This window comes from Bolinopsis microptera, chromosome 13 (genome assembly GCF_026151205.1).
Source record: "Bolinopsis microptera isolate Bmic1 chromosome 13, MBARI_Bmic_1.0, whole genome shotgun sequence".
Classification (NCBI taxonomy): Eukaryota; Metazoa; Ctenophora; class Tentaculata; order Lobata; family Bolinopsidae; genus Bolinopsis; species Bolinopsis microptera.
The window spans coordinates 2,132,078-2,156,591 of NC_087084.1; the positions used below are offsets into that span (position 1 = coordinate 2,132,078).

General features: G+C 39.2%; 3 protein-coding genes across 4 annotated transcripts; 1 reads left to right on the plus strand and 2 right to left on the minus strand.

The window, feature by feature from the left end:
* Positions 1–8,235: 8,235 nt before the first annotated feature.
* LOC134825181 (uncharacterized) lies at positions 8,236–15,652 on the plus strand. 2 transcript variants are annotated; one of them, XM_063837331.1, is made up of 3 exons: positions 8,236–8,387; positions 8,595–8,978; positions 15,341–15,652. In XM_063837331.1, exons 1-3 carry the CDS (start codon positions 8,249–8,251, stop codon positions 15,559–15,561), a joined length of 744 nt encoding a protein of 247 aa, XP_063693401.1. In that variant the 5' UTR covers positions 8,236–8,248; the 3' UTR covers positions 15,562–15,652. The 2 variants fall into 2 exon arrangements, with proteins under 2 accessions (XP_063693401.1, XP_063693402.1); XM_063837332.1 differs by lacking the exon at positions 15,341–15,652 and having other exon boundaries at positions 8,595–9,436.
* LOC134825360 (L-proline trans-4-hydroxylase-like) lies at positions 12,131–13,150 on the minus strand. Its single transcript, XM_063837537.1, has 2 exons — positions 12,894–13,150; positions 12,131–12,749 (listed from the first exon to the last, which is right to left on the minus strand). Exons 1-2 carry the CDS (start codon positions 13,148–13,150, stop codon positions 12,131–12,133), a joined length of 876 nt encoding a protein of 291 aa, XP_063693607.1.
* A 2,241-nt stretch (positions 15,653–17,893) lies between the features above and the next one.
* Positions 17,894–18,913, minus strand: LOC134825444 (L-proline trans-4-hydroxylase-like). Its single transcript, XM_063837619.1, has 2 exons — positions 18,657–18,913; positions 17,894–18,512 (listed from the first exon to the last, which is right to left on the minus strand). The coding sequence occupies exons 1-2, from the start codon at positions 18,911–18,913 to the stop codon at positions 17,894–17,896; spliced, it is 876 nt and encodes a 291-aa protein (XP_063693689.1).
* Positions 18,914–24,514: the final 5,601 nt, after the last annotated feature.

Genomic DNA, 24,514 nt, shown 5'->3' on the forward strand with positions numbered 1-24,514 from the left:
AAATGACAAAACAGTAGAGAGCAGCACAGTTACGTTTACGTACAGTGCTTGCAGTGGGGATGCTAAAGTGGACTGCGCAAAAATCGGAGACAAAATCTTCAAAATGTACAACGGCACGGATTTTACCAACACAGTTTGGTAAAATGAGTGACTTTTGGAAAGCCAACATGGAAGAATGGGGGGAAAAAATGAATGAGCTGGGCGCACAAATGGAAAAAAAAATATGGAAAACAGCGTTTAGTGGTTTTGGGTCAATCTTTGGTGACAATTGGATAAATAATTTCGTTAAAAGAGACGAAGATGCAAACCTTGCCCACAAAAATATGCCGTTCAACCTGCCGTCAAAGCAAAGACCTGCAGACGAAGAGGAAAACGGCAGTTCAACCGCCAGCCTCAAATCACTTTCACTGATTCTCGGGATTCAAAGAGTCAACGATCGAAAGAACCTAATCAAAAAAACGAAACTAAACTCACGTACGCAAAAGTGAAGAGGGCCCGTGACCCTCAGCCCACATGGAATAAATGTTAAAAAAAATGTAGAATTATATCTTTTATTTGTTTTAGAAAGATCACTAATGATAGCAAATTTTAGCATGTTATAGTAATAATCAGTTTAGTTAGGATTAACATAATACTTTATTTTAAGATGTGAATACTTTAACTTGGTAAGTGGTTTTAGTTTTTTTATTTATTGAAATGAATAAACAGTAATTTTAAAATATTTCATTTATTTTTTTCCAACCAAACGTGCCTTATTCTTGCTTTTACATTAGTAATATATCATAAGGATAAATAGGGGAAGAAAGAAGAAAAGGAGGACGATCAGGAATTAAAAAAGGGGGACTGAAAGAAGGAAGAGGCAGTAGGAGAAAGTATACTGTAAAGAGTAACACAAACAGGAGCATGGAGAAGCGAAGAGAAGAAGAAGAAACGAGGAGAGGGACTTTTTAACGTAGGAGAACTCAGCACTGTCGAGTACGAGGACTATAAGACGGTGATCAACTATTTAGAGGGTTTCCACTATAGGGAGACTAAAGTAACCGGTATAGTGTGGATTCTGTACATCTGTAGGTTCTAAACGTACTGGACAATATTTTCTTAAAGATGATCTATCGAGCAAAGACAAATGGAACCACAATTTGGGGTCGGTTTTAACGTAAATCCATTATCAGAGCAGTTATAAATACAAGCGCAATAAATTTTCATAAATAATATTATAAAAATTAAATATATTCGTCCGCAATCTTTGCTGCATGCATAATTAAACGTAAAATTCCCATATTTCCATGAAGTTGTATTGGGATAACAGAGGGCCTTTTCTGTCAATAGATTTTGATTGTTACATTGAATACATTTAAAATGAACTAAATCGAATAAATAACCACTATTTTGAATTCAATTTTGATCTTTTGCGGCCACTGATATGCCATCAAAGGACTGCTTATCTATTAAATCGACTTTTAAAACGTCAAAATAGAAACAAACAAATTTAGATCAACATCAGAGTGAGTGATTTAGTAATAATCTAACAATCTCCACTTTAAATTTTCATTACGTAGATCTTTTAATTAATTCTAGAACTACCACTGAATCTATTAAAAACAGCATTGATTACAATGGTATAAATGCCAAAATAGCTGTAAACAATAACTGATTAAACCTTCGGAGCTGACTCAGCGTACAATAGGTCAATACCAGAATAAACGCTAACACTATCCTCAAAAAAGAATACGAGCTCGTCGTAACCCACAAAGCTACAAAGTTGAGGCTTTTTATTTCCCGAGACATTTTATACTGAATATTTGTAAAAGTGACTCACATTTACACAGTAGAAATGATGACGTCCAACAGTTGTAAAAATGAAGTCACGGTTGTATTAGATGAGTCACACTACACAGGAAATGGATCCTGCCCCTGCATCAACGCGTGGAAAGCTCTTTGTCTGGCGACGTAAACCCACTTGTTCGCTCGAATATCCAACTTCTCCACAGTTTGCAAGGTGAGGATCCAGAATAACCTAATAAATGATTGGAATAAATACCCTGGAATAAATACTTTATCTGGAGATTATGACGTTGGCAATTATTGGGATTGAAGAGTTAGCAAAATTTTTTTTTTCCTCAGGATTAAGCAAAATCATTTTTATTCTTAAAATATCCCACTAATTTTGAGACGATCAGATAAATCTATATTTCCCGCCCACCGAGAAGAGGTCCTCTAGTAAGAACTAACTGCGACAATCAAACACCACTCTTGAGTGTCCCATCTCGCAACTGGCGGCTCCCACTTACCAGCACGAGGGTCACCGTACCTGAGTAGTTTTAATGAAGAGGGAAGAAGGGAGGAGGGAGGGAGGGAGGGAAGGAGGGAGGGAGGAGGGAGGGGGTAGGGAGGGCGGGAGGAGGGAGGGAGGGAGGGAGGAGGGGAGGAGGTAGGGAGGAGGGAGGGTGGGGGGGAGGGAAGGGGGGAGGGAGGGAGGGAGGGGAGGGAGGCCGGAGGGAGGGAGGGGAGGGGGGAGGAGGGAGGGAGGGGGAGAGGGAGTGGAGGGCGGGAGGAGTATATATACCATATCACGTACAGAGGTCGTGTACCATCTATCCTCCTACAAGCATAGATACCATTGTTGCGTGATGTAACCCCAATCCGCATACCTGAAATAAAGATCCATATTATGATTATTATTCTAAAACTTCGTTATTACTTACGTTATGGTGAACAGCTGTTTAAATTGTTTTAACATTTTAAGAAGCGAATAAGGTTTTAGTGTGGGTGCATTGGAACCATTAGATAGCCGAAGCCGATAACAAAGATTTCACGTTTTAGTTGGTTTATAAAAAAACTAAATACTATCCATCCAACAATACAAAAAATAAACTAAGTATATTATACTAACAAAAAATATTAACTGGTATAGAAACACAACGATAATGGTTAAATCCTAACCACTCACGAGGAGGTATAACAAGACCAAACTAAGAAACTAATTATAATCTTTATTTTACAGACTTAAACTGTCTTGGGGGTGGGTCTTGGGGTCCTTGGTCGTTGCAGGTTAAACAAAACCAAAAATGTTCCTTTCCAGTAAAATCACATCACTGAAATTATCGCAACCCAATTTTATCAATCACAGGGACCCTCCTCAAAGGCGAATACATAGGAATGTCCGTAACCTCCTTGCCTTCTGCCTTTCCTTCTTCCTGCTGAGTTATCCTCCGTTATAAAGCCAGAATCGAGAGCTCTTCTTATCTTCTCCGAGTCATTCGGGCTCACTCATAATGCAGAACATTCGAGAGAAAGAAACAGCGGCATCATCCCACCGGGTGACATCTCACAAAAAAGTGCACTAAACCTCCCCGTTTTTTAAAATTTATCCCCCTGAACCTCCTCCACGCACTCCACCACTCTCGCCAGATTCGGCAGCCCATTTGTCCAGCTACAAAAGCCCATGCTGCGATCTTCCCTTTCCCTTTTCGCGTCCTCCCCTGCCCATGCCTTTTCCCTCCCGCACTTATGGGACCGGCAAATAACTTGAAGACACCCTTCCTCCCTAGTAAACAACGTATCCAAGGGATGAAGGACCACAGAGAAGCGTCAGGGTAAGCAAACCCGGTGTTGGAAATACCAGATAATACCAAAGTCCCTGTGCCATTCTCCTACTCCTTCTGTCTATCACCCCCCCTCCTAGCAGCGGCTCCTTCATCAGCCACTTGCAGTGGTAGTGGTACACTCTTCTCCTCCGAGAGTTTTTTCACCTAGCCAGTGGCTCATACCCCGCACTTCTCACACCTGCCAACACAAACACCATCATCATAACAACAACACCAACAAGTGACTAAAACAGTAAACTCAAGTGTGAGGGGGTAAATTTAACCCTTGTGCGGGGGAGAGATAGTAAAATCCCACCTTTCGTTAACGATTGTCGACTACGGAAGGCAACATATTTATGAGAAATCAGTCATTTTATATTAACCTGCATATCATTCCAGTAACAGCATCCCCAGGGTATTCCCAAAAAAAACCATCCTTGGCATTCTGCCAAAAGCGTCAGGAAATGCCCATAATAAAACCCCACCACCCAAAAAATACCGCTCTAATAAGGACATCTGTTCTCTGTAGTAAACACCCGAGAGTTATTTGTCCACCTCGGAGGGAGCCAGGAAGGTTCCTCAGTAGTGTAGCCGTGATGTGGTATTCGTGGAGGTTGGAGGAGTTGGGTGAAGTCTGTTGTGGGGTGAATTTGTGTTCTCCTGCAGTGGCCAATGACTCTAACACACACACTCTACGTACTGTTTTTCAACAAATATATCCGATAGAGTAGTGGAGCTAATAATAAAGTTATGGTGATTCAAAAGTATGGTAGTATTACAAATCAAATCAGACTAAAAAAAAGATATTATAGAGAAAATTATATCATGTTTATTAATATTGTAATAGTTTTATTTATTATTAATACGGTCCTAGTACAGGGAGTACTTAGTACACGGGACAATGATAGCATATAGAAGGAGTGATTTAACTTAACAAACACGCTCCCCCCCCCTCACACAGGCGTGACTTTCAACTTCGCCGCCGCCCCCATCTTGAGTGATGGTAAGTTATAGATATTCCTCCAGCTGCAGAAAGTAGCGGGGTCCTGCCTATTTTATAAAAGTCAAATACTATACGGCTCTTTTCCTTCCATTCCTTCTATTGTCTACCTTCCCTAGTTTACACAACCACACCAACCCACGTACAACCCGGAGGCCGCCATATAAGAATTTCCTTGGATATAGCCTGTCCACGTGACAGTCACGAGATATCGATTTTGAGCGCGTTTTAATAGCCCACCTACCTGGGTTGGGATTATAGCGCGTAGACAAGGAAGCTATCCATGCAGCGAACCCCATTACGTATTTATTGTACACAAGTGAGATGTTCGCACCATATTAGGGATGCCGCAGTTGCGAAACCGGGGGGCTCGAGTAGGACGTTAAAGCTGCATCTAGCACGTGATATTTGCAAAGCTAATTACACACATCCATATAAGGCGTAATTACAGAGCTATGGAGTTGCCAGTGGAGTTTGCCGGAGTTATGTAATTATAAGCGTCACATCTGAAATTGCAATATGGGTGGAGTAAAATTCGCTGATAGCGAACATACCAGTCAATGTTTCGTTCACTACTGTAGACATTTGGTAACAAGCTAACTCCAAAACTCTGGGTTTAAGAAACCGTGTGTGAGGACGCGGCCAGGAATGGCAGTGCACTGCTTTGTTGTTAAACGATGGTTAGAAACAAACCAGATTTTGTTCCGAATCCGGCTGAAATCGTTGTTCCGTTAAAACTAACCCTGTCTCGATAATCCCCCCTACCCTTGTTACCTATTGACCGGAGGGGAGGGTGATGTCTGCTGGGGGGGGGGGTGCTGCTAGTAATCTTGGTATGAAGAGAGAGTGCAAACCAGAACCAAGTAAACGCCTCTCGGGATTGGGGAATGCAAGCCTTCAATGGGCAATGATAATAAAAAGAGGGAGGAGAGGGAGGAGGGCCCTAGGTCTCCCCAGATTCGGCGGCAGTCCAAGAAAACACATTTTTCCTTCCCTGAAAATTTCTAATGAGATACAAAAAACTTTTCACTCAAATCATCAGTCCACCGAACACACAGCTGGGAACTGATGAAAGGAAGCGAGCGTGCTGACTCACTCTACCAGACAGAGACATTTAAACAAAGCAAATTCTTTAAATGCAAACACTTTGTCTCATTTAATTTCTATCCTTTGCTTTTCCGCGACTTGATATCCAAAATCTCAAAGTTAAGGTTTTAATTAATTTCAAAAATTTAATAAATATTTCTAAATTAAAAATTTAACTAAATATTTAATATATAATAAAATTATTCCCTAACCTTTCCGTAACAAATTAACGACAAACTGTGCGACAAACATGGCGCTTTTTTGGATCCCGATATTGATGCATAAACACCAATTTTTCTTCCATTAAGAAATTATATCTTCGCCGCCGGCGATTCGGCCCGTATAAAAATTTCTTTCAAAAATATATAAAGACTTTTATTGTTCAAAATGAAACAGGGGAATCATAACTTCATGAGTGCAACAATATGTCAAATCTCATAACCAATAAAAACAATCAAAGACAATCAAAACACTAAAGAAATTCACTAAAAAGGAGGAACGTGTAGCAGTGCATCCGGAAAGAGTTGACACGTTTTTGGAGAGAGAGCTGGTCCAAAACCTGAAATATTTAAATTTAATTATAGAGTGTATTTAAGAATATTTCTATTGTCCAAGAGTTGTGTTTCAAATACATAACAGTTGATAGTAATAAACTGAATGTGACGACGCTTTACCAAACTTTTCAGTCCTTCATAAATTCCAATAAATTTTGTAAAATTCTCAATAATTTGTATAACCTTGGGACGTTTCAGGAGTAATGGAGACAATGTACTCAGTATTAGACTTTACAGCCTGACCGGCAATAACAGCGTCAACGTCAGAAACATTCTTTTTGAATATCGACAATCCTGTCTCTTTCCTCTTGCAGTCAACCTGCATGTGAAATTATAAGCATGACGCATATCATCATTGCAATGTTGACCAGTTAATGTTATAATACGTACGTGTAAACGAGCCTGACAAAATCGCTCGAGATCGAGTTTACATTACCTGGCCGGGACCTCAGGCTATTTTATGTTCATAATCATAATAGAGATTCGGCGGAATGACAGGCTGAGCGCGGCCCAGTAAGGCTGAGCGCGGCCCAGTAAGAGTTTACACCGCGGTCTGTGAAACTTGGAAAGATTGCGAAATATTATACTAAAAACGTAAGCGTTTTTATAAAATATTTTGGGAAAGAAACATGGGTTTGGTAAATTGGGCTGCTGTAAATCATGATTTTATTGTTACAAATATTACATCTACCTCTCGTTTGTTGTTATACGGTTATTGTTTCTGATTCACTGTTTTTTGTTTGTTAAATATTTCACTGTTTAAATTAAGGTTTGTGTTTCACTTTTTGCCAATGATATAACTGTATATAAAGCCTATTTTTAAAAGTTTAGACTTCCGTAGGGTTTGAAAAGCCACTATCTTGTAGAATTTGAAGTTCTAACATCTGAAACATACGATTAAAAAATAAAAATTTGTATCCTTAAGAGCAAAGACTCAGAGCAGAGAAACCTTCATTTAAGTTAATCACGTTTACTTTTAGTACGGACGTGCCTCAAGAATTACTACTTTTTCCTGATTCTATAAAAAATTAGACTATTTTTTATAGTAAAATCAACATTCATGACCCGATGCACGTGCTTTCTTTGTAATTCTACTATTAGTAGTACTACAGGATATGAAAGATTTAAGGATTAAAGGGTTGATACACTTGAAACACAAGGATATGTTTTTAAATATAGGTTGCATTTCAAAAACTACAGGACATTTGAAATAGCTATTTTGATAGTTAATAAAAATTAAGTACTTTTGACGAGCTGTAATCTCTGTTAGAGTAGCCTATCAGACCAGAACCATTCAGTCTGTACTTAGCCGGCGTGTGATCGTATTGTATTTTACACTGGCAGCAGCCAGCAACATGAAATTACTAACATATTACACAGCGTCGAGCCTTCTAGTTCATAATTATGGCAGTCTCATGTTACTAATCTTTTGTGTCTTCAGGCTCATGTATATCATGTGACTACTTTAAATATAATATGTATCATATATTAACATCACAGAGGGAGCTAGAGAAAACTTAGCAAGTTTGCTCAAACTCATAACTTTGTTAATATAAAGCGACTTACAAAGCTTCTTTGTATAACAAGTCTGCACTAATTACTAATTTTATTTGTGGTTAACTTGGAGCTAAGATTAGAGCTCATTCAGATCATGTTGGAGCATTATGTTAACTTTTTGTGGTCAGTTTATGCGTGTTTAGGTAAAAGCAGATATTTATCGCATCTGCGGAAAAATTAAGATCGAGGTCTTTGGTCTTACTCTTATCAGTGACACCTGTTTATCTGATCGCAGGATTTTTATGGGACATATGTTGCATGAACTACAATTTTACAAGTACAAGTCAAATCTAACTACAGGTGTTAAAATTACATTTCTCTATAATATGTATATGCTATTCTTTATAGTTATTACTACTAAGTTATGGTTACCATAGTTATTATAATAACTTATATCATAGGTTGATTTTTAGATAAGATAACAACTCTCACAACTAATTCAAATAGCATAGTAAGACCTCACCATGAGAGGAGTCCTAGTTCTACTCCTGATCTTCCTCTGCCACCACCAGACTGACGCAGTCAAGTGTAACGACGGCTGTGCTACTTTTTCAGACGTGGTTAAACAGGATGGCTCTTCTCAAAAACTTCCTGATGGACTTAGTGAGTATAGTTTAGGGTTTTTTTTGTTTGTTTGTTCAGGGAGCAGGAATGCCACATACTTCATAGGTCCAGGAGTTCTGAACTTTTAGGCAAAGTGCTAGGTTATGTGGTACAACCTAGTCAATGAGATTTTGGGTTTTCAAATTTGATAAAAATCTTGTGTTAATTTCACAGTTAATTAAATTTAATTAAATTTTTCATTCTCAGAAGCATGTTCGGACAGCACCTTAGTAGATTGTGCGGAAGGCCAAGTGTGCATTTCAACTCCGGTGGGATTCTCAGCTCTTGTCAGTGTAAATGACAAAACGGTAGAGAGCAGCGCAGTTACGTTTACGTACAGTGCTTGCAGTGGGGATGCTAAAGTGGACTGCGCAAAAATCGGAGACAAAATCTTCAAAATGTACAACGGCACGGATTTTACAACACAGTTTGGTAAAATGAGTGACTTTGGAAAGCAAATGGAAGAATGGAGGGTAAAAATGAATGAGCTGGGTGCACAAATGGAAAAAAATATGAAAACAGCGTTTAGTGGTTTTGGGTCAATCTTTGGTTACAATTGGATAAATAATTTCGTTAAAAGAGACGAAGATGCTCCCAAACCAGCAGCTATAGAACCTGCCGACAAAAATGCCGCTAAACCTGCCGTCAAAGCTAAACCTGTAGACGAAGAGGAAAACGGTGGTTCATCCGCCAGCCTCAAATCACATTCACTGATTCTCGGAGATTGCAAAGAGTCAACGATCGAAAGAACCTAATCATAGAAACGAAACTAAACTCACGTACGCAAAAGTGAAGAGGCAGTGACCCTCAGCCCACATGAAATAAATGTTAAAAGAATGTAGAACATATCTTTTATAGTTTTAGAAAGATCACTAATGATAGCAAATTTGAGCATGGTTAATAGTAATAATCAGTTTATTAGGATTAATATAATAATTTATTTTAAGAATGTGATACTTTAACTTGGTAAGTGGTTTTAGTTTTTTTATTTTATTTGAAATGAATAAACAGTAATTTTAGATATTTCATTTATTTTTTTCCAACCAAAAGTGCCTTATTCTTGCTTTTACATTAGTAATATATCATAAGGATAAAAGGAGGGGAAGAAAGAAGAAAAGGAGGACGATCAGGAATATAAAAATAGGGGGACTGAATGAAGAAGGAGAGAGGAAGTAGGAGAGTATACTGTAAAAGGAGTAACACTAACAGGAGCAGTGGAGAGCGAAGAGAAGAAGAAGAAACGAGGAGAAGGACGTTTAAGTAGGGAGAACTCAGAACTGAGTACGAGGAACTATAAGACGGGTGTTAACTTATTTAGAGGGTTCCACTATAGGAGACTAAAGTGACCGGGTAGTAGTTGTGATTCTGTACTTCTGTACGTTCTTAACGTACTGGACATAATTTTCTTAAAGATGATCTATAGCAAAGACAAATGGAAACAACAATTTTGGGTTCGATTTTAACGTTAATTCCATTATCATGCAGTTATAATACATCGCAATAAATTTTCATAAATAATAGTAAAAAATTAAATATATCGTCCGCAATTTGCTGCATGCATAAGTATAACTTAATAATTCCCGTAATTCCATGAAGTTGTATTGGGATTTATGGCCTTTTCTGTCAATAGATTTTGATTGTTAACTTGATACATTTAAAATGAACTAATCGAATAAATCAACCAATATTTTGAATTCAATTTTGATCATATGCGGCATGATATGCCAATCAAAGGACTGCTTATCAATAAAATCTACTCTTAAAACTTCAAAATATAAAACAGATCAAAATTTAGATCAACATAGAGTGATTGGATTTAGTAATAATCTAACAATCTAACTTTAAATTTTCAATTACGTAGAATCTTTTAATTAATTCTATAACTACCACTGAACTATTAAAAACAGCATTGATTACAGATGGTATAATGCCAATATAGCTGTAAACAATAACTGATAAACCTTCGGAGCTGACTCGTACAATAGTCATTTCCAAATAACGTCTTATCACTATCCTCAAAAAGAATACGATCTCGTCGTAAACCACAAAGCTAAAAAGTTGAGGCTTTTTATTTCCCGAGACATTTCATGACGTAATAGTTGTATAAATTACGTCATAGTTGTATAAATGACGTCACAAATTACAGCTGGGAAATGACGTCACAGTTGTATAAATGACGTCACATTACATCAGGGGAAATGATGACGTCACAGTTGTATAAATGACGTCACGGTTGTATTAGATGACGTTACACTACAGCAGGGAAATGGATCCTGCCCCGGCATCAACGCGTGGAATGCTCATTTCTGCGACGTAAACCCACTTATTAGCTCGAATATCCAGCTTCTCCACAGTTTGTAGAGGTGAGGATCCCAGAATACCTGGAATAAATGATTGGAATAAATAACTGGAATAAATGATTTATCTGGAGATTATGACGTGGCAATTCTTGGGATTGAAGAGTAGCAAAATTTTTGTTTTTCTCAGGATTAAGTAATCAATTTGTATTCTTAAAATATCTACACTTAATTTGACGATCTGATAAATCAATATTTACCGCCCACAGAATAGAGGTCCTCATTAAGAACTGCGACATCAACACCAGCTCTTTGAGTGTCCATCTCAGCAACTGCGCTCCACTTATCAGCACGAGGGTCGTACCTGAGTAGGGTTTATTAATGAAGAGGGAGGGAGGGAGGGAGCGAGGGAGCGAGGGAGGGAGGGAGGGAGGGAGGGAGGGAGGGATGGAGGGAGGGAGGGATGGAGGGAGGGAGGGAGGGAGGGAGGGAGGGAGGGAGGGAGGGAGGGAGGGAGGGAGGGAGGGAGGGAGGGAGGGAGGAGGGAGGGAGGGAGGGAGGGAGGAGGGAGGGAGGGAGGGAGGGAGGGAGGGAGGGAGGGAGGGAGGGAGGGAGGGAGGGAGGGAGGGAGGGAGGGAGGGAGGGAGGGAGGGAGGGAGGGAGGGAGGGAGGGGGAGGGAGGGAGGGGGAGGGAGGGAGGGAGGGAGGGAGGGAGGGAGGGAGGGAGGGAGGGAGGGAGGGAGGGAGGGAGGGAGGGAGGGAGGGAGGGAGGGAGGGAGGGAGGGAGTGAGGGAGGAAGGGAGGGAGGGAGGGAGGGAAGGAGGGAGGGAGGGAGGGAGGGAAGGAGGGAGGGAGGGAGGGAAGGAGGGAGGGAGGGAGGGAGGGAGGGAGGGAGGGAGGGAGGGAGGGAGGGAGGGAGGGAGGGAGGGAGGGAGGGAGGGAGGGAGGGAGGGAGGGAGGGAGGGAGGAGGGAGGGAGGGAGGGAGGGAGGGAGGGAGGGAGGGAGGGAGGGAGGGAGGGAGGGAGGGAGGGAGGGAGGGAGGGAGGGAGGGAGGGAGGGGGAGGGAGGGAGAGAGGGAGGGAGGTAGGGAGGTGATTTACCTTTCTACTGTTGCTAAAGGTCGTGTACCATCCAATCCTCCTACAGCATAGATACAATTGTTGAGTGATGTAACCCCTACCGCATACCTGAAATAAAGATCATATTCTTATTTCTTAATATTCGTTATTACTTATTTTTGGTGAACGGCTGTTTAATTGTTTTACACTAAAGCTATAAGGTTTGAGCCGATAACTTTAAATGAAACAAAGATTTCCCGTCTTTTGTTTATAAAAAGTTATACTATTAACAATACAACAAAAATAACTATATGTTATATAAAAAGATAATGTAAATCCTAACACTTATGAGGTATAAAAAGACCAAACTAAGAAAATAATACATCTTTATTTAGCAGCTGTAACAGTCTTGTCGTTTGCAGGTAACAAAAATTCCTTTCCAGTAAAATCACTGAAATTATCGCAACCCAATATAGCAGAATCAGGGACCCTCTCAATAGGCGAATACATAGGATGATGCCCGGTAACCTCCTTCCTTCCTGCTGAATTATCCCTCCTGTTATAAGCCAGAATCAGAGCTCTTCTTATCTTCTCCGAGTCATTCGGCTCACTCATATGCAGAACATTCGAGTGAAAGAACAGCGCATCACCGGGTGACATCTCCACAAAAAGGTGCCTAAACCTCCCCGTTTTATCCCCCTGAATCTCCTCCACTCTCTCCAGATTCGCCCCAGTTTGTCCAGCTACAAGCCCGTGCTCGATCTTACCGCACTTATGGGACCCTGCAATAACTTGAAGACACCCGTTCTCCCTAGTACACGTATCCAGAGGGATGAAGACACTGAGAGCGTCAGGGGTAAGCAACCCGTTGTTGTACCAGTAACCATAGTCCTGGTGCCACTCCTGCTTCCCTCCTATCAGCGGCTCCTTCATCACCATCTTGCTGTGGTAGTGGTACACTTCTCCTCCTAGGAGTTGTTCAGCAGTGCTCACTACCTTCTCACACCTGCAACACCCACAAGTGACTAAAACAAGTTAACTCAAGTGTGAGGGGGTAAATTAACTTGTGCGGAGATAGTAAATCCACCATTCGTTAACGATTGTAGACTGACGGAAGGCAACATATTATGAGAAATATGTCATTCATTACCTGCATATCATTCCAGTAACATCATCCCCAGGGGTATTCCATAAAACCATCCTTGGCATCCTGCCAGAAGCGTCAGGAATGCCATACCCAAACCGCTCTATAACATCTGTCTCTGTGAACACCCGGAGAGTATTGTCCACCTCGGAGGGAGCCAGGAAGTTCCTCAGTAGAATGTAGCCGTGAGTGTGGTAGTCGTGGAGGATGGAGGGAGTTAGGGTGAAGTCTGGGGTGAAGTTGTGTTCTCCTGGCAGTGGCATGACTCTACACTCTACGTACTGTTACAAATATCCGATAGAGTGGAGCTAATAATAAAGTTAGGGGATTCAAAATTATGGTAGTATGTTCAAATCAGACTAAAATAGTTATTATAATAACTTATAAATCAAGAGGCTTGCATATAATGAACATATTGACACGGGTGCAGAGTTGAGTCTGTACGGAACCTAGTAGTTTCAGATCCTTGTTTAACTTGCCGTACAGCAAGGTCATCCACTACTTTATATCATAGTTATTATTATTATTATAGTTTATTATTATTATTACGTCTAGTACAGGGAGTACTTAGTGACCGGGACAATGTAGCATAAGGAGTGATTTAACACGCTCACTCAGGCTGACTTTCAACTTCACCGCCACCTGCTTGAGTGATGGTAGAAGTTATAAATTTCAGCTGCAGATTCAGCGGTGTCCTGCCTATTTAAAGCTCAAACTAGCTCTTTCCTAGTTTACACCGGAGGCGCCATATAGAGAATTTCCTTGGATAGCTGTCACGTGACAGTCACGAGATATCGATTGAGCGCGTTTACTGGTTGGATATATAGCGCGTGACATTGAGCTATCATGCAGACCCGATTACGCACCATATAAGGCGTAATTAAAAGCTGCATCTAGCACGTGATATTTGCAAAGCTAATTACACATCCATATAAGGCGTAATTAAGAGCTTGGAGTTGCAGTGGAGTTGCAGGGAGTTGTAATAGCGTGAAATTGGGTGGTAATTCGATGATTAGGGGTACACACAAGTAAATGTTTCGTGAACTATGTTGGTATAAAGCTAACTCTGGTTTAAGAACAGTGTGTGAGGACGCGTACAGATGGCAGTGCACTGATTTGTTGTTCAAATGGTTAGAACAAAGATTTGTCCGAACCGGCTGAAATCGTTGTTACGTTGAAAACTGTCTCGATTACCTTGTTACCTAGCTAGTAACTTGGTATGAAGAGAGAGTGCAAACCAGACGAAAGTAAGACGAAGTCTCGGGGATCGGGGATGCAGCCTACAATGGGCATGAATATATAGAGGGCCCTAGGTTGCTCCCCAGATCGGCAGTCCAATAACACATTTTCTGAAAATTTCTAATTTTCAAACTTTTCATCAGTCCTACGAACACACTGGGGAATGATAAAAAGATGCGAGCGTGCTGAATCACTCTACAGAGCATTTAAAGCAAAATTCTTTAAATGCTCACTTTTGTATAATTTCCGACTTGATATCTCAAAATAATAACCTTCCGTAACAATTAACGACACTGTTCGACAACATGGCGCTTTTGATGCATAAACACATTTTTCCATTAAAATTTTATCTTCGCCGCGTTCGCCTATAAAAATTTCAAAAATATATAAAGACTTTTATTGTTCAAAATGAAACAGGGGAATCATAACTTCATGAGTGCAACAAACAATATGTCAAATCTCATAACCAATAAAAACAATCAAAGACAATCAAAACACTAAAGAAATTCACTAAAAAGGAGGAACGTGTAGCAGTGCATCCGGAAAGAGTTGACACGTTTTTGGAGAGAGCTGGTCCAAAACCTGAAATATTTAAATTTAATAGAGTGTATTTAAGAATATTTATATTGTCCAAGAGTTGTGTTTCAAATACATAACAGTTAATAGTAATAAACTGAATGTGACGAAGCTTTACCAAACTTTTCAGTCCTTCATAAATTCCAATAAATTTTGTAAAATTCTCAATAATTTGTATAACCTTGAGACGTTTCAGGAGTAATGGAGACAATGTACTCAGTATTAGACTTTACAGCCTGACCGGCAATAACAGCGTCAACGTCAGAAACATTCTTTTTGAATATCGACAATCCTGTCTCTTTCCTCTTGCAGTCAACCTGCATGTGAAATTATATAAAGCATGACGCATATCATGATTGCAATGTTGACCAGTTAATGTTATAATACGTACGTGTAAACGAGCCTGACAAAATTGCTCGAGTTTACATTATCTGGAGCTGGGGACCTCAGGCTATTTTATGTTCATAATCATATTAGAGATTCGGCGGAATGACAGGCTGAGCGCGGCCCAGTAAGGCTGAGCGCAGCCCAGTAAGAGTTTACACCGCGGTCTGTAAAACTTGGAAAGATCGCGAAATATTATACTGGTGACAATTGGATAAATAATTTCGTTAAAAGAGACGAAGATGCAGCCAAACCAGCAGCTATAGAACCTGCCGACAAAAATGCCGCTCAACCTGCCGTCAAAGCTAAACCTGCAGGACGAAAAGGAAAACGGCAGTTCAACCGCCAGCCTCAAATCACATTCACTGATTCTCGGAGATTGCAAAGAGTCAACGATCGAAAGAACCTAATCAAAGAAACGAAACTAAACTCACGTACGCAAAAGGTAAGAGGCAGTGACCCTCAGCCCACATGAAATAAATGTTAAAAGAATGTAGAATATATCTTTTATAGTTTTAGAAAGATCACTAATGATAGCAAATTTGAGCATGGTTAATAGTAATAATCAGTTTAGTAGGATTAATATACGGTAATACTTTATTTTAAGAATGTGATACTTTAACTTGGTAAGTGGTTTTAGTTTTTTTATTTTATTTGAAATGAATAAACAGTAATTTTAGATATTTCATTTATTTTTTTCCAACCAAAAGTGCCTTATTCTTGCTTTTACATTAGTAATATATCATAAGGATAAAAGGAGGGGAAAAAAGAAGAAAAGGAGGACGATCAGGAATATAAAAATAGGGGGACTGAATGAAGAAGGAGAGAGGAAGTAGGAGAGTATACTGTAGAAGGAGTAACACTAACAGGAGCAGTGGAGAGCGAAGAGAAGAAGAAGAAACGAGGAGAGGACGTTTAAGTAGGGAGAACTCAGAACTGAGTACGAGGAACTATAAGACGGGTGTTAACTTATTTAGAGTGTTCCACTATAGGAGACTAAAGTGACCGGGTAATAGTTGTGATTCTGTACTTCTGTACGTTCTAAACGTACTGGACATAATTTTCTTAAAGATGATCTATAGCAAAGACAAATGGAAACAACAATTTTGGGTTCGGTTTTAACGTTAATTCCATTATCATGCAGTTATAATACATCGCAATAAATTTTCATAAATAATAGTAAAAAATTAAATATATCGTCCGCAATTTGCTGCATGCATAAGTATAACTTAATAATTCCCGTAATTCCATGAAGTTTTATTGGGATTTAGGGCCTTTTCTGTCAATAGATTTTGATTGTTAACTTGATACATTTAAAATGAACTAATCGAATAAATCAACCAATATTTTGAATTAAATTTTGATCATATGCGGCATGATATGCCAATCAAAGGACTGCTTATCAATTAAATCTACTTTTAAAACTTCAAAATATAAAACAGATCAAAATTTAGATCAACATAGAGTGATTGGATTTAGTAATAATCTAACAATCTAACTTTAAATTTTCAATAACGTAGAATCTTTTAATTAATTCTATAACTACCACTGAACTATTAAAAACAGCATTGATTACAGATGGTATAATGCCAATATAGCTGTAAACAATAACTGATAAACCTTCGGAGCTGACTCGTATAATAGTCATTTCCAAATAACGTCTTATCACTATCCTCAAAAAGAATACGATCTCGTCGTAAACCACAAAGCTAAAAAGTTGAGGCTTTTTATTTCCCGAGACATTTCATGACGTCATAGTTGTATAAATGACGTCATAGTTGTATAAATGACGTCACAAATTACAGCTGGGAAATGACGTCACAGTTGTATAAATGACGTCACGGTTGTATTAGATGACGTTACACTACAGCAGGGAAATGGATCCTGCCCCGGCATCAACGCGTGGAATGCTCATTTCTGCGACGTAAACCCACTTATTAGCTCGAATATCCAGCTTCTCCACAGTTTGTAGAGGTGATGATCCCAGAATACCTGGAATAAATGATTGGAATAAATAACTGGAATAAATGATTTATCTGGAGATTATGACGTGGCAATTCTTGGGATTGAAGAGTAGCAAAATTTTTGTTTTTCTCAGGATTAAGTAATCAATTTGTATCCTACACTTAATTTGACGATCTGATAAATCAATATTTACCGCCCACAGAATAGAGGTCCTCATTAAGAACTGCGACATCAACACCAGCTCTTTGAGTGTCCATCTCAGCAACTGCGCTCCACTTATCAGCACGAGGGTCGTACCTGAGTAGGGTTTATTAATGAAGAGGAAGGGATGGAGGGAGGGAGGGAGGGAGGGAGGGAGGGAGGGATGGAGGGAGGGGGAGGGAGGGAGGGAGGGAGGGAGGGAGGGAGGGAGGGAGGGAGGGAGGGAGGGAGGGAGGGAGGGAGGGAGGTGTATGATTTACCTTTCTACTGTTGCTAGAGGTCGTGTACCATCTAATCCTCCTACAGCATAGATACAATTGTTGAGTGATGTAACCCCTACCGCATACCTGAAATAAAGATCATATTATTATTTCTAAAAATTCGTTATTACTTACTTTTGGTGAACAGCTGTTTAATTGTTTTACATTTAAGCTATAAGGTTTTAGTGTGGGTGCATTGAACAATTATATAGCCGATAACAAAGATTTCACGTTTATTGTTTATAAAAAGCTATACTATCAACAATACAAAAAAATAACTTTATATTACTAACATAAAATATGAACTGTATATAAAAACGATAATGTAAATCCTAACACTGATGAGGTATAACAAGACCAAACTAAGAAAGTAATACATCTTTATTTAGCAGCTGTAACTGTCTTGTCGTTTGCAGGTAACAAAAAGTCCTTTCCAGTAAAATCACTGAAATTATCGCAACCCAATATAGCCGAATCAGGGACCCTCTCAATAGGCGAATACATAGGATGATGCCCGGTAACCTCCTTCCTTCCTGCTGAGTTATCCCTCCTGTTATAAGCCAGAATCAGAGCTCTTCTTATCTTCTCCGAGTCATTCGGCTCACTCATATGCAGAACATTCGAGTGAAAGAACAGCGCATCACCGGGTGACATCTCCACAAAAAGGTGCCTAAACCTCCCCGTTTTATCCCCCTGAATCTCCTCCACTCTCTCCAGATTCGCCCCAGTTTGTCCAGCTACAAGCTCATGCTCGATCTTCCCGCACCTATGGGACCCTGCAATAACTTGAAGACACCCATTCTCCCTAGTACACGTATCCAGAGGGATGAAGACACTGAGAGCGTCAGGGGTAAGTAACCCGTTGTTGTACCAGTAACCATAGTCCTGGTGCCACTCCTGCTTCCCTCCTATCAGGGGCTCCTTCATCACCATCTTGCTGTGGTAGTGGTACACTTCTCCTCCTAGGAGTTGTTCAGCAGTGCTCACTACCTTCTCACACCTGCAACACCAACAAGTGACTAAAACAAGTAAACTCAAGTGTGAGGGGGTAAATTAACTTGTGCGGAGATAGTAAATCCACCATTCGTTAACGATTGTAGACTGACGGAAGGCAACATATTATGAGAAATATGTCATTCATTACCTGCATATCATTCCAGTAACATCATCCCCAGGGGTATTCCATAAAACCATCCTTGGCATTCTGCCAGAAGCATCAGGAATGCCATACCCAAACCTCTCGATAACATCCGTCTCTGTAAACACCCGGAGAGTATTGTCCACCTCGGAGGGAGCCAGGAAGTTCCTCAGTAGGATGTAGCCGTGAGTGTGGTAGTCGTGGAGGATGGAGGGAGTTAGGGTGAAGTGTGGGCTGAAGTTGTGTTCTCCTGGCAGTGGCATGACTCTACACTCTACGTACTGTTACAAATATCCGATAGAGTGGAGCTAATAATAAAGTTAGAGGATTCAAAATTAAGGTGGTATGTTCAAGTCAGACTAAATCAATACTAACAAAAATACGATTGAAAAACTGACTAAAAGCTGTTAAATTATTTCACCAGTCACAAATAATTTCAGAATGTAAGAGATACACACATGTGTTCAGGTAAACAGGCAAAGGTTATTTTCAGCTGCAGAGTTAGCGGTGTCCTGCCTTGTTAAAGCTCAAACTAGCTCTGTAGGGTAGTTTAACGTTATTTAACATATTTGTTACCGAACACTTTTGCTCTTTCGTATTTATATAAATAACTATGTCATTAATCATATATAATTAGGTCTAGTACAGGGAGTACTTAGTGAGTGACCGGGACAATGTAGCATGAGGAGTGATTTAACACGCTCACACAGGCTGACTTTCAACTTCACCGCCACCTGCTTGAGTGATGATAGAAGTTAATTTCAGCTGCAGAATTCACCGGTGTCCCGCCTACTTAATGTTCAAACTAGCTCTTTCCTAGTTTACACCGGAGGCGCCATATAGAGAATTTCCTTGGATAGCTGTCACGTGACAGTCACGAGATATCGATTGAGCGCGTTTACTGGTTGGATATATAGCGCGTGACATTGAGCTATCATGCAGACCCGATTACGCACCATATAAGGCGTAATTTAGAGCTGCATCTAGCACGTGATATTTGCAAAGCTAATTACACATCCATATAAGGCGTAATTAAGAGCTTGGAGTTGCAGTGGAGTTGCAGTGGAGTTGCAGGGAGTTGTAATAGCGTGAAATTGGGTGGTAATTCGATGATTAGGGGTACATACAAGTAAATATTTCGTCAACTATGTTGGTATAAAGCTAACTCTGGTTTAAGAACAGTGTGTGAGGACGCGTACAGATGGCAGTGCACTGATTTGTTGTTCAAATGGTTAGAATAAAGATTTGTCCGAACCGGCTGAAATCGTTGCTACGTTGAAAACTGTCTCGATTACCTTGTTACCTAGCTAGTAACTTGGTATGAAGAGAGAGTGCAAACCAGACGAAAGTAAGACGAAGTCTCGGGGATCGGGGATGCAGCCTACAATGGGCGCATGAATATATAGAGGGCCCTAGGTTGCTCCCCAGATCGGGCAGTCCAACTACCCCAAACCAATTTTTTTCTCTAAGATAATTTCCTTTTTTCCCCCTAAAAAAATTTTCGAAAACCTTTCCCCCAGTCCTCTTAAAACTGGGAATTGAATAAGAAAATTCGACGTGTAACACCTACAGAGCATTTAAGCAAAATTCTAAAATTTCGCTCAGTTTTTGGTATAAATTTCCCGGGACTAAACTTGAAATCGCAAAATAAATGGTTTTATTTTAAAAATTTGTAATTTCCGAAAACAATTTAGACTATAGTTTCACAACATGGGGGGCGATTTTTTTGAAATACATTTAAATAACATTTTTCCAATTAAAAAATTTTAAATTTGCCCGAGGTTGCCCTTTTTAAAATTTCAAATAAATAATTAAAAATAAAAATTTTATTTAAAAGACCAGGGAAAAAACTCATAACCTTTTTTGAGGTCCCCAAAACATTGTTCATATCAAAAATTAACAATAAAAAAAAATCAAAATTAATACAAAGAAAACCTAAATGAAATTGGCATTAAAAAAATTTGTGAACTTTACATTTAATAAAAAATTTAAATTTTTTAGAAGAGTGGTCCAAAGAACCTGAAATAAAAAATGATTTAATTTAGGAAATTGCTATGGTCAGAAATGTGGCCAAATTTATTTTAACAGTTTGATATGAAAATAACTGAAAAATGTGACAAGCTTCCCAAACATTTTCCAAAAAGTTTTAAATTCCAAAAAATAAAATAAAAAAAATTCTCCAAAAAAAAAAATTAAAGGTTTGGGTTTAACCTTGGAGACTTTAAGGAAAATTTAAAGAGACAATGACCCAGTAAAACCCTTAACACCCCTCCCCCGGCAATAACCAGCTCCAACGTCAAAACTTTCCCTATTTTAAAAATATCGAAAAACCTTCCGTTCCTACGGGGGCAGTCCCTCCCCCAATTGAAAAAATTTAAAAGAATGAAAATATCTTTAGTTCAATTAATTAATGTTTTTTAATTTTTATACTTAACGGTACGTGTAATTTTCGAGCCCTAACAAAATTCCCCCCTCGAGTTTAATTATACCTCAGGCTTTATTTTAAATTTTCAAAACCCCCAGTTAAAATAAGAGATTTCCGGGCTGACTGACAGGCTGAGCGCGCGGGGCCCAGAAAAGGGCCCCCGACCCGCTTGCCCAGTAAGAAGTTTAAACACCCGTTGGTAAAATTTGGGATTGCGGGGATTGTATACTAAAAACGTAAGCGTTTTTATAAAATATTTTGGGAAAGAAACATGGGTTTGGTAAATTGGGCTGCTGTAAATCATGATTTTATTGTTACAAATATTAGTATTACATCTACATCTACCTTTCTTTTGTTGTTATACGGTTATTGTTTCTGATTCACTGTTTTTTGTCTGTTAAATATTTCACACTGTTTAAATTAGAGGGTTTGTGTTTCACTTTTTGCCAATGATATAACTGTATAAGCCTATTTTTAAGAGTTAGAACTTCCGTAGGGTTTTGAAAAGCCACTATCTTGTAGAATTTGAAACTTACTAACATCTGAAAACATACGATTAAAAAAATAAAAATTTGTATCCTTAAGAGCAAAGACTCAGAGCAGAGAAACCTTCATTTCAGTTAATCACGTTTACTTTTAGTACGGACGTGCCTCAAGAACTACTTTTTCCTGATTCTATAAAAAAATTATACTATTTTTTATAGTCAAATCAACATTCAATAGGTTATGTGGTACAACCTAGCACAACCTAGTCAATGAGATTTTGGGTTTTCAAATTGGATAAAAAATCTTGTGTTAATTTTACAGTTAATTAAATTAAATAATTTAATTTTTATTTTCAGAAGCATGTTCGGACAGCACCTTAGTAGATTGTGCGAAAGGACAAGTGTGCATTTCAACTCCGGTGGGATTCTCGCTCTGGTCAGTGTAAATGACAAAACGGTAGAGAGCAGCACAGTTACGTTTACGTACAGTGCTTGCAGTGGGGATGCTAAAGTGGACTGCGCAAAAATCGGAGACAAAATCGTCAAAATGTACAACGGCACGGATTTTACAACACAGTTTGGTAAAATGAGTGACTTTGGAAAGCAAATGGAAGAATGGAGGGAAAAAATGAATGAGCTGGGCGCACAAATGGAAAAAAATATGAAAACAGCGTTTGGTGGTTTGGGGTCAATCTTTGGTGACAATTGGATAGATAATTTCGTTAAAAGAGACGAAGATGCAGCCAAACCAGCAGCTATAGAACCTGCCCACAAAAATGCCGCTCAACCTGCCGTCAGAGCTAAACCTGCAGACGAAGAGGAAAACGGCAGTTCAACCGCCAGCCTCAAATCACATTCACTGATTCTCGGAGATTGCAAAGAGTCAACGATCGAAAGAACCTAATCAAAGAAACGAAACTAAACTCACGTACGCAAAAGTGAAGAGGCAGTGACCCTCAGCCCACAATGAAATAAATGTTAAAAGAATGTAGAATATATCTTTTATAGTTTATTATTATTATTATAGTTTATTATTATTATTACGTCTAGTACAGGGAGTACTTAGTGACCGGGACAATATTGTAGCATAAGCAGTGATTTAACACACTCACACAGGCTGACTTTCAACTTCACCGCCACCTGCTTGAGTGATGGTAGAAGTTAATTTCAGCTGCAGAATTAGCGGTGTCCGCCTACTTAATGTTCAAACTAGCTCTTTCCTAGTTTACACCGGAGGCGCCATATAGAGAATTTCCTTGGATAGCTGTCACGTGACAGTCACGAGATATCGATTGAGCGCGTTTACTGGTTGGATATATAGCGCGTGACATTGAGCTATCATGCAGACCCGATTACGCACCATATAAGGCGTAATTAAAAGCTGCATCTAGCACGTGATATTTGCAAAGCTAATTACACATCCATATAAGGCGTAATTAAGAGCTGGGGGAGTTGCAGGGAGTTGTAATAGCGTGAAATTGGGTGGTAATTCGATGATTAGGGGTACATACAAGTAAATTTTTCGTGAAATTGGGTGGTATAAAGCTAACTCTGGTTTAAGAACAGTGTGTGAGGACGCGTACAGATGGCAGTGCACTGATTTGTTGTTCAAATGGTTAGAATAAAGATTTGTCCGAACCGGCTGAAATCGTTGTTACGTTGAAAACTGTCTCGATTACCTTGTTACCTAGCTAGTAACTTGGTATGAAGAGAGAGTGCAAACCAGACGAAAGTAAGACGAAGTCTCGGGGATCGGGGATGCAGCCTACAATGGGCATGAATATATAGAGGGCCCTAGGTTGCTCCCCAGATCGGCAGTCCAATAACACATTTTCTGAAAATTTCTAATTTTCAAACTTTTCATCAGTCCTACGAACACACTGGGGAATGATAAGAAGATGCGAGCGTGCTGAATCACTCTACCAGAGCATTTAAAGCAAAATTCTTTAAATGCTCACTTTTGTATAATTTCCGACTTGATATCTCAAAATAATGGGTTTTATTCGCTAACCTTCCGTAACAATTAACGACACTGTTCGACAACATGGCGCTTTTGATGCATAAACACATTTTTCCATTAAAATTTTATCTTCGCCGCGTTCGCCTATAAAAATTTCAAAAATATATAAAGACTTTTATTGTTCAAAAATGAAACAGGGGAATCATAACTTCATGGATTGCAACAAACAATATGTCAAATCTCATAACCAATAAAAAACAATCAAAGACAATCAAAACCACTAAAGAAATTTTCACAAAAAAGGGAGAACTGACATGCACCCGGGGAAAGAGTTGACACTTTTTTGGAAGCGGGTCCAAAACCAAAAATATTTAAATTTTTAAAACCAAATTATTAAAAAATTTTTCATGCCCAAAGATTGTGTTTCAAATACAAAAGTTGAAGTAATAAACTGAAGGACAAGCTTTACCAAACTTTTCATCCTTCAAAATTCCCCAATAAATTTTGTAAATTCTCAAATTTATAACCTTAATTCAGGAAAATGGAAACAATGTACTCTAAAGGGTTATGGGGAAAACCCCAGCAAACCTACAATAATTTTTTGGGTTTTCAAGGGATAAAAAATCAAATGTTCTTTTACAGTTATTAAAATTAAAAAAAATTTTTTATTTTCAAAAGTTCGGAAAACACCTTATAGTTTGTGCGGAACCAAATTTGGATTTCAACCGGGGTGGATTCCAGCTCTTCAGTGTAAAGACAAAAGGAAGAGCACACATTTATTTTTACGTACAGTGTTTGCAGGGGGGACTAAAGGGGACTGCGAAAAAATCGGGAAAAAATCTTAAAAATGTAAAACGGCAGGGTTTTTACAACACAGTTGGTAAAATGAGTGATTTTGGGAAAGCAAATGGAAAAGGGGGGAAAAAATGAATGAGCTTGGCCAAAAATGAAAAAAATAGAAAACGGGTTTTTAGGGGTTTGGGGGCAATCTTGG

What these genes read in the sequence shown, in the direction of transcription:
- LOC134825360 (XM_063837537.1), bottom strand. Translation starts at nt 13,150, where the DNA reads ATGCCACTGCCAGGAGAACACAACTTCACCCCAGACTTCACCCTAACT. An exon ending in GTTACTGGAATGATATGCAG is followed by an intron (nt 12,750 to 12,893) that starts GTAATGAATGAC and finishes TGGGTGTTGCAG; the next exon opens with GTGTGAGAAGGTAGTGAGCA.
- LOC134825181 (XM_063837331.1), top strand. Translation starts at nt 8,249, where the DNA reads ATGAGAGGAGTCCTAGTTCTACTCCTGATCTTCCTCTGCCACCACCAG. An exon ending in AAAACTTCCTGATGGACTTA is followed by an intron (nt 8,388 to 8,594) that starts GTGAGTATAGTT and finishes TTTCATTCTCAG; the next exon opens with AAGCATGTTCGGACAGCACC. An exon ending in CGTTAAAAGAGACGAAGATG is followed by an intron (nt 8,979 to 15,340) that starts CTCCCAAACCAG and finishes ATGCAGCCAAAC; the next exon opens with CAGCAGCTATAGAACCTGCC.
- LOC134825444 (XM_063837619.1), bottom strand. Translation starts at nt 18,913, where the DNA reads ATGCCACTGCCAGGAGAACACAACTTCAGCCCACACTTCACCCTAACT. An exon ending in GTTACTGGAATGATATGCAG is followed by an intron (nt 18,513 to 18,656) that starts GTAATGAATGAC and finishes TTGGTGTTGCAG; the next exon opens with GTGTGAGAAGGTAGTGAGCA.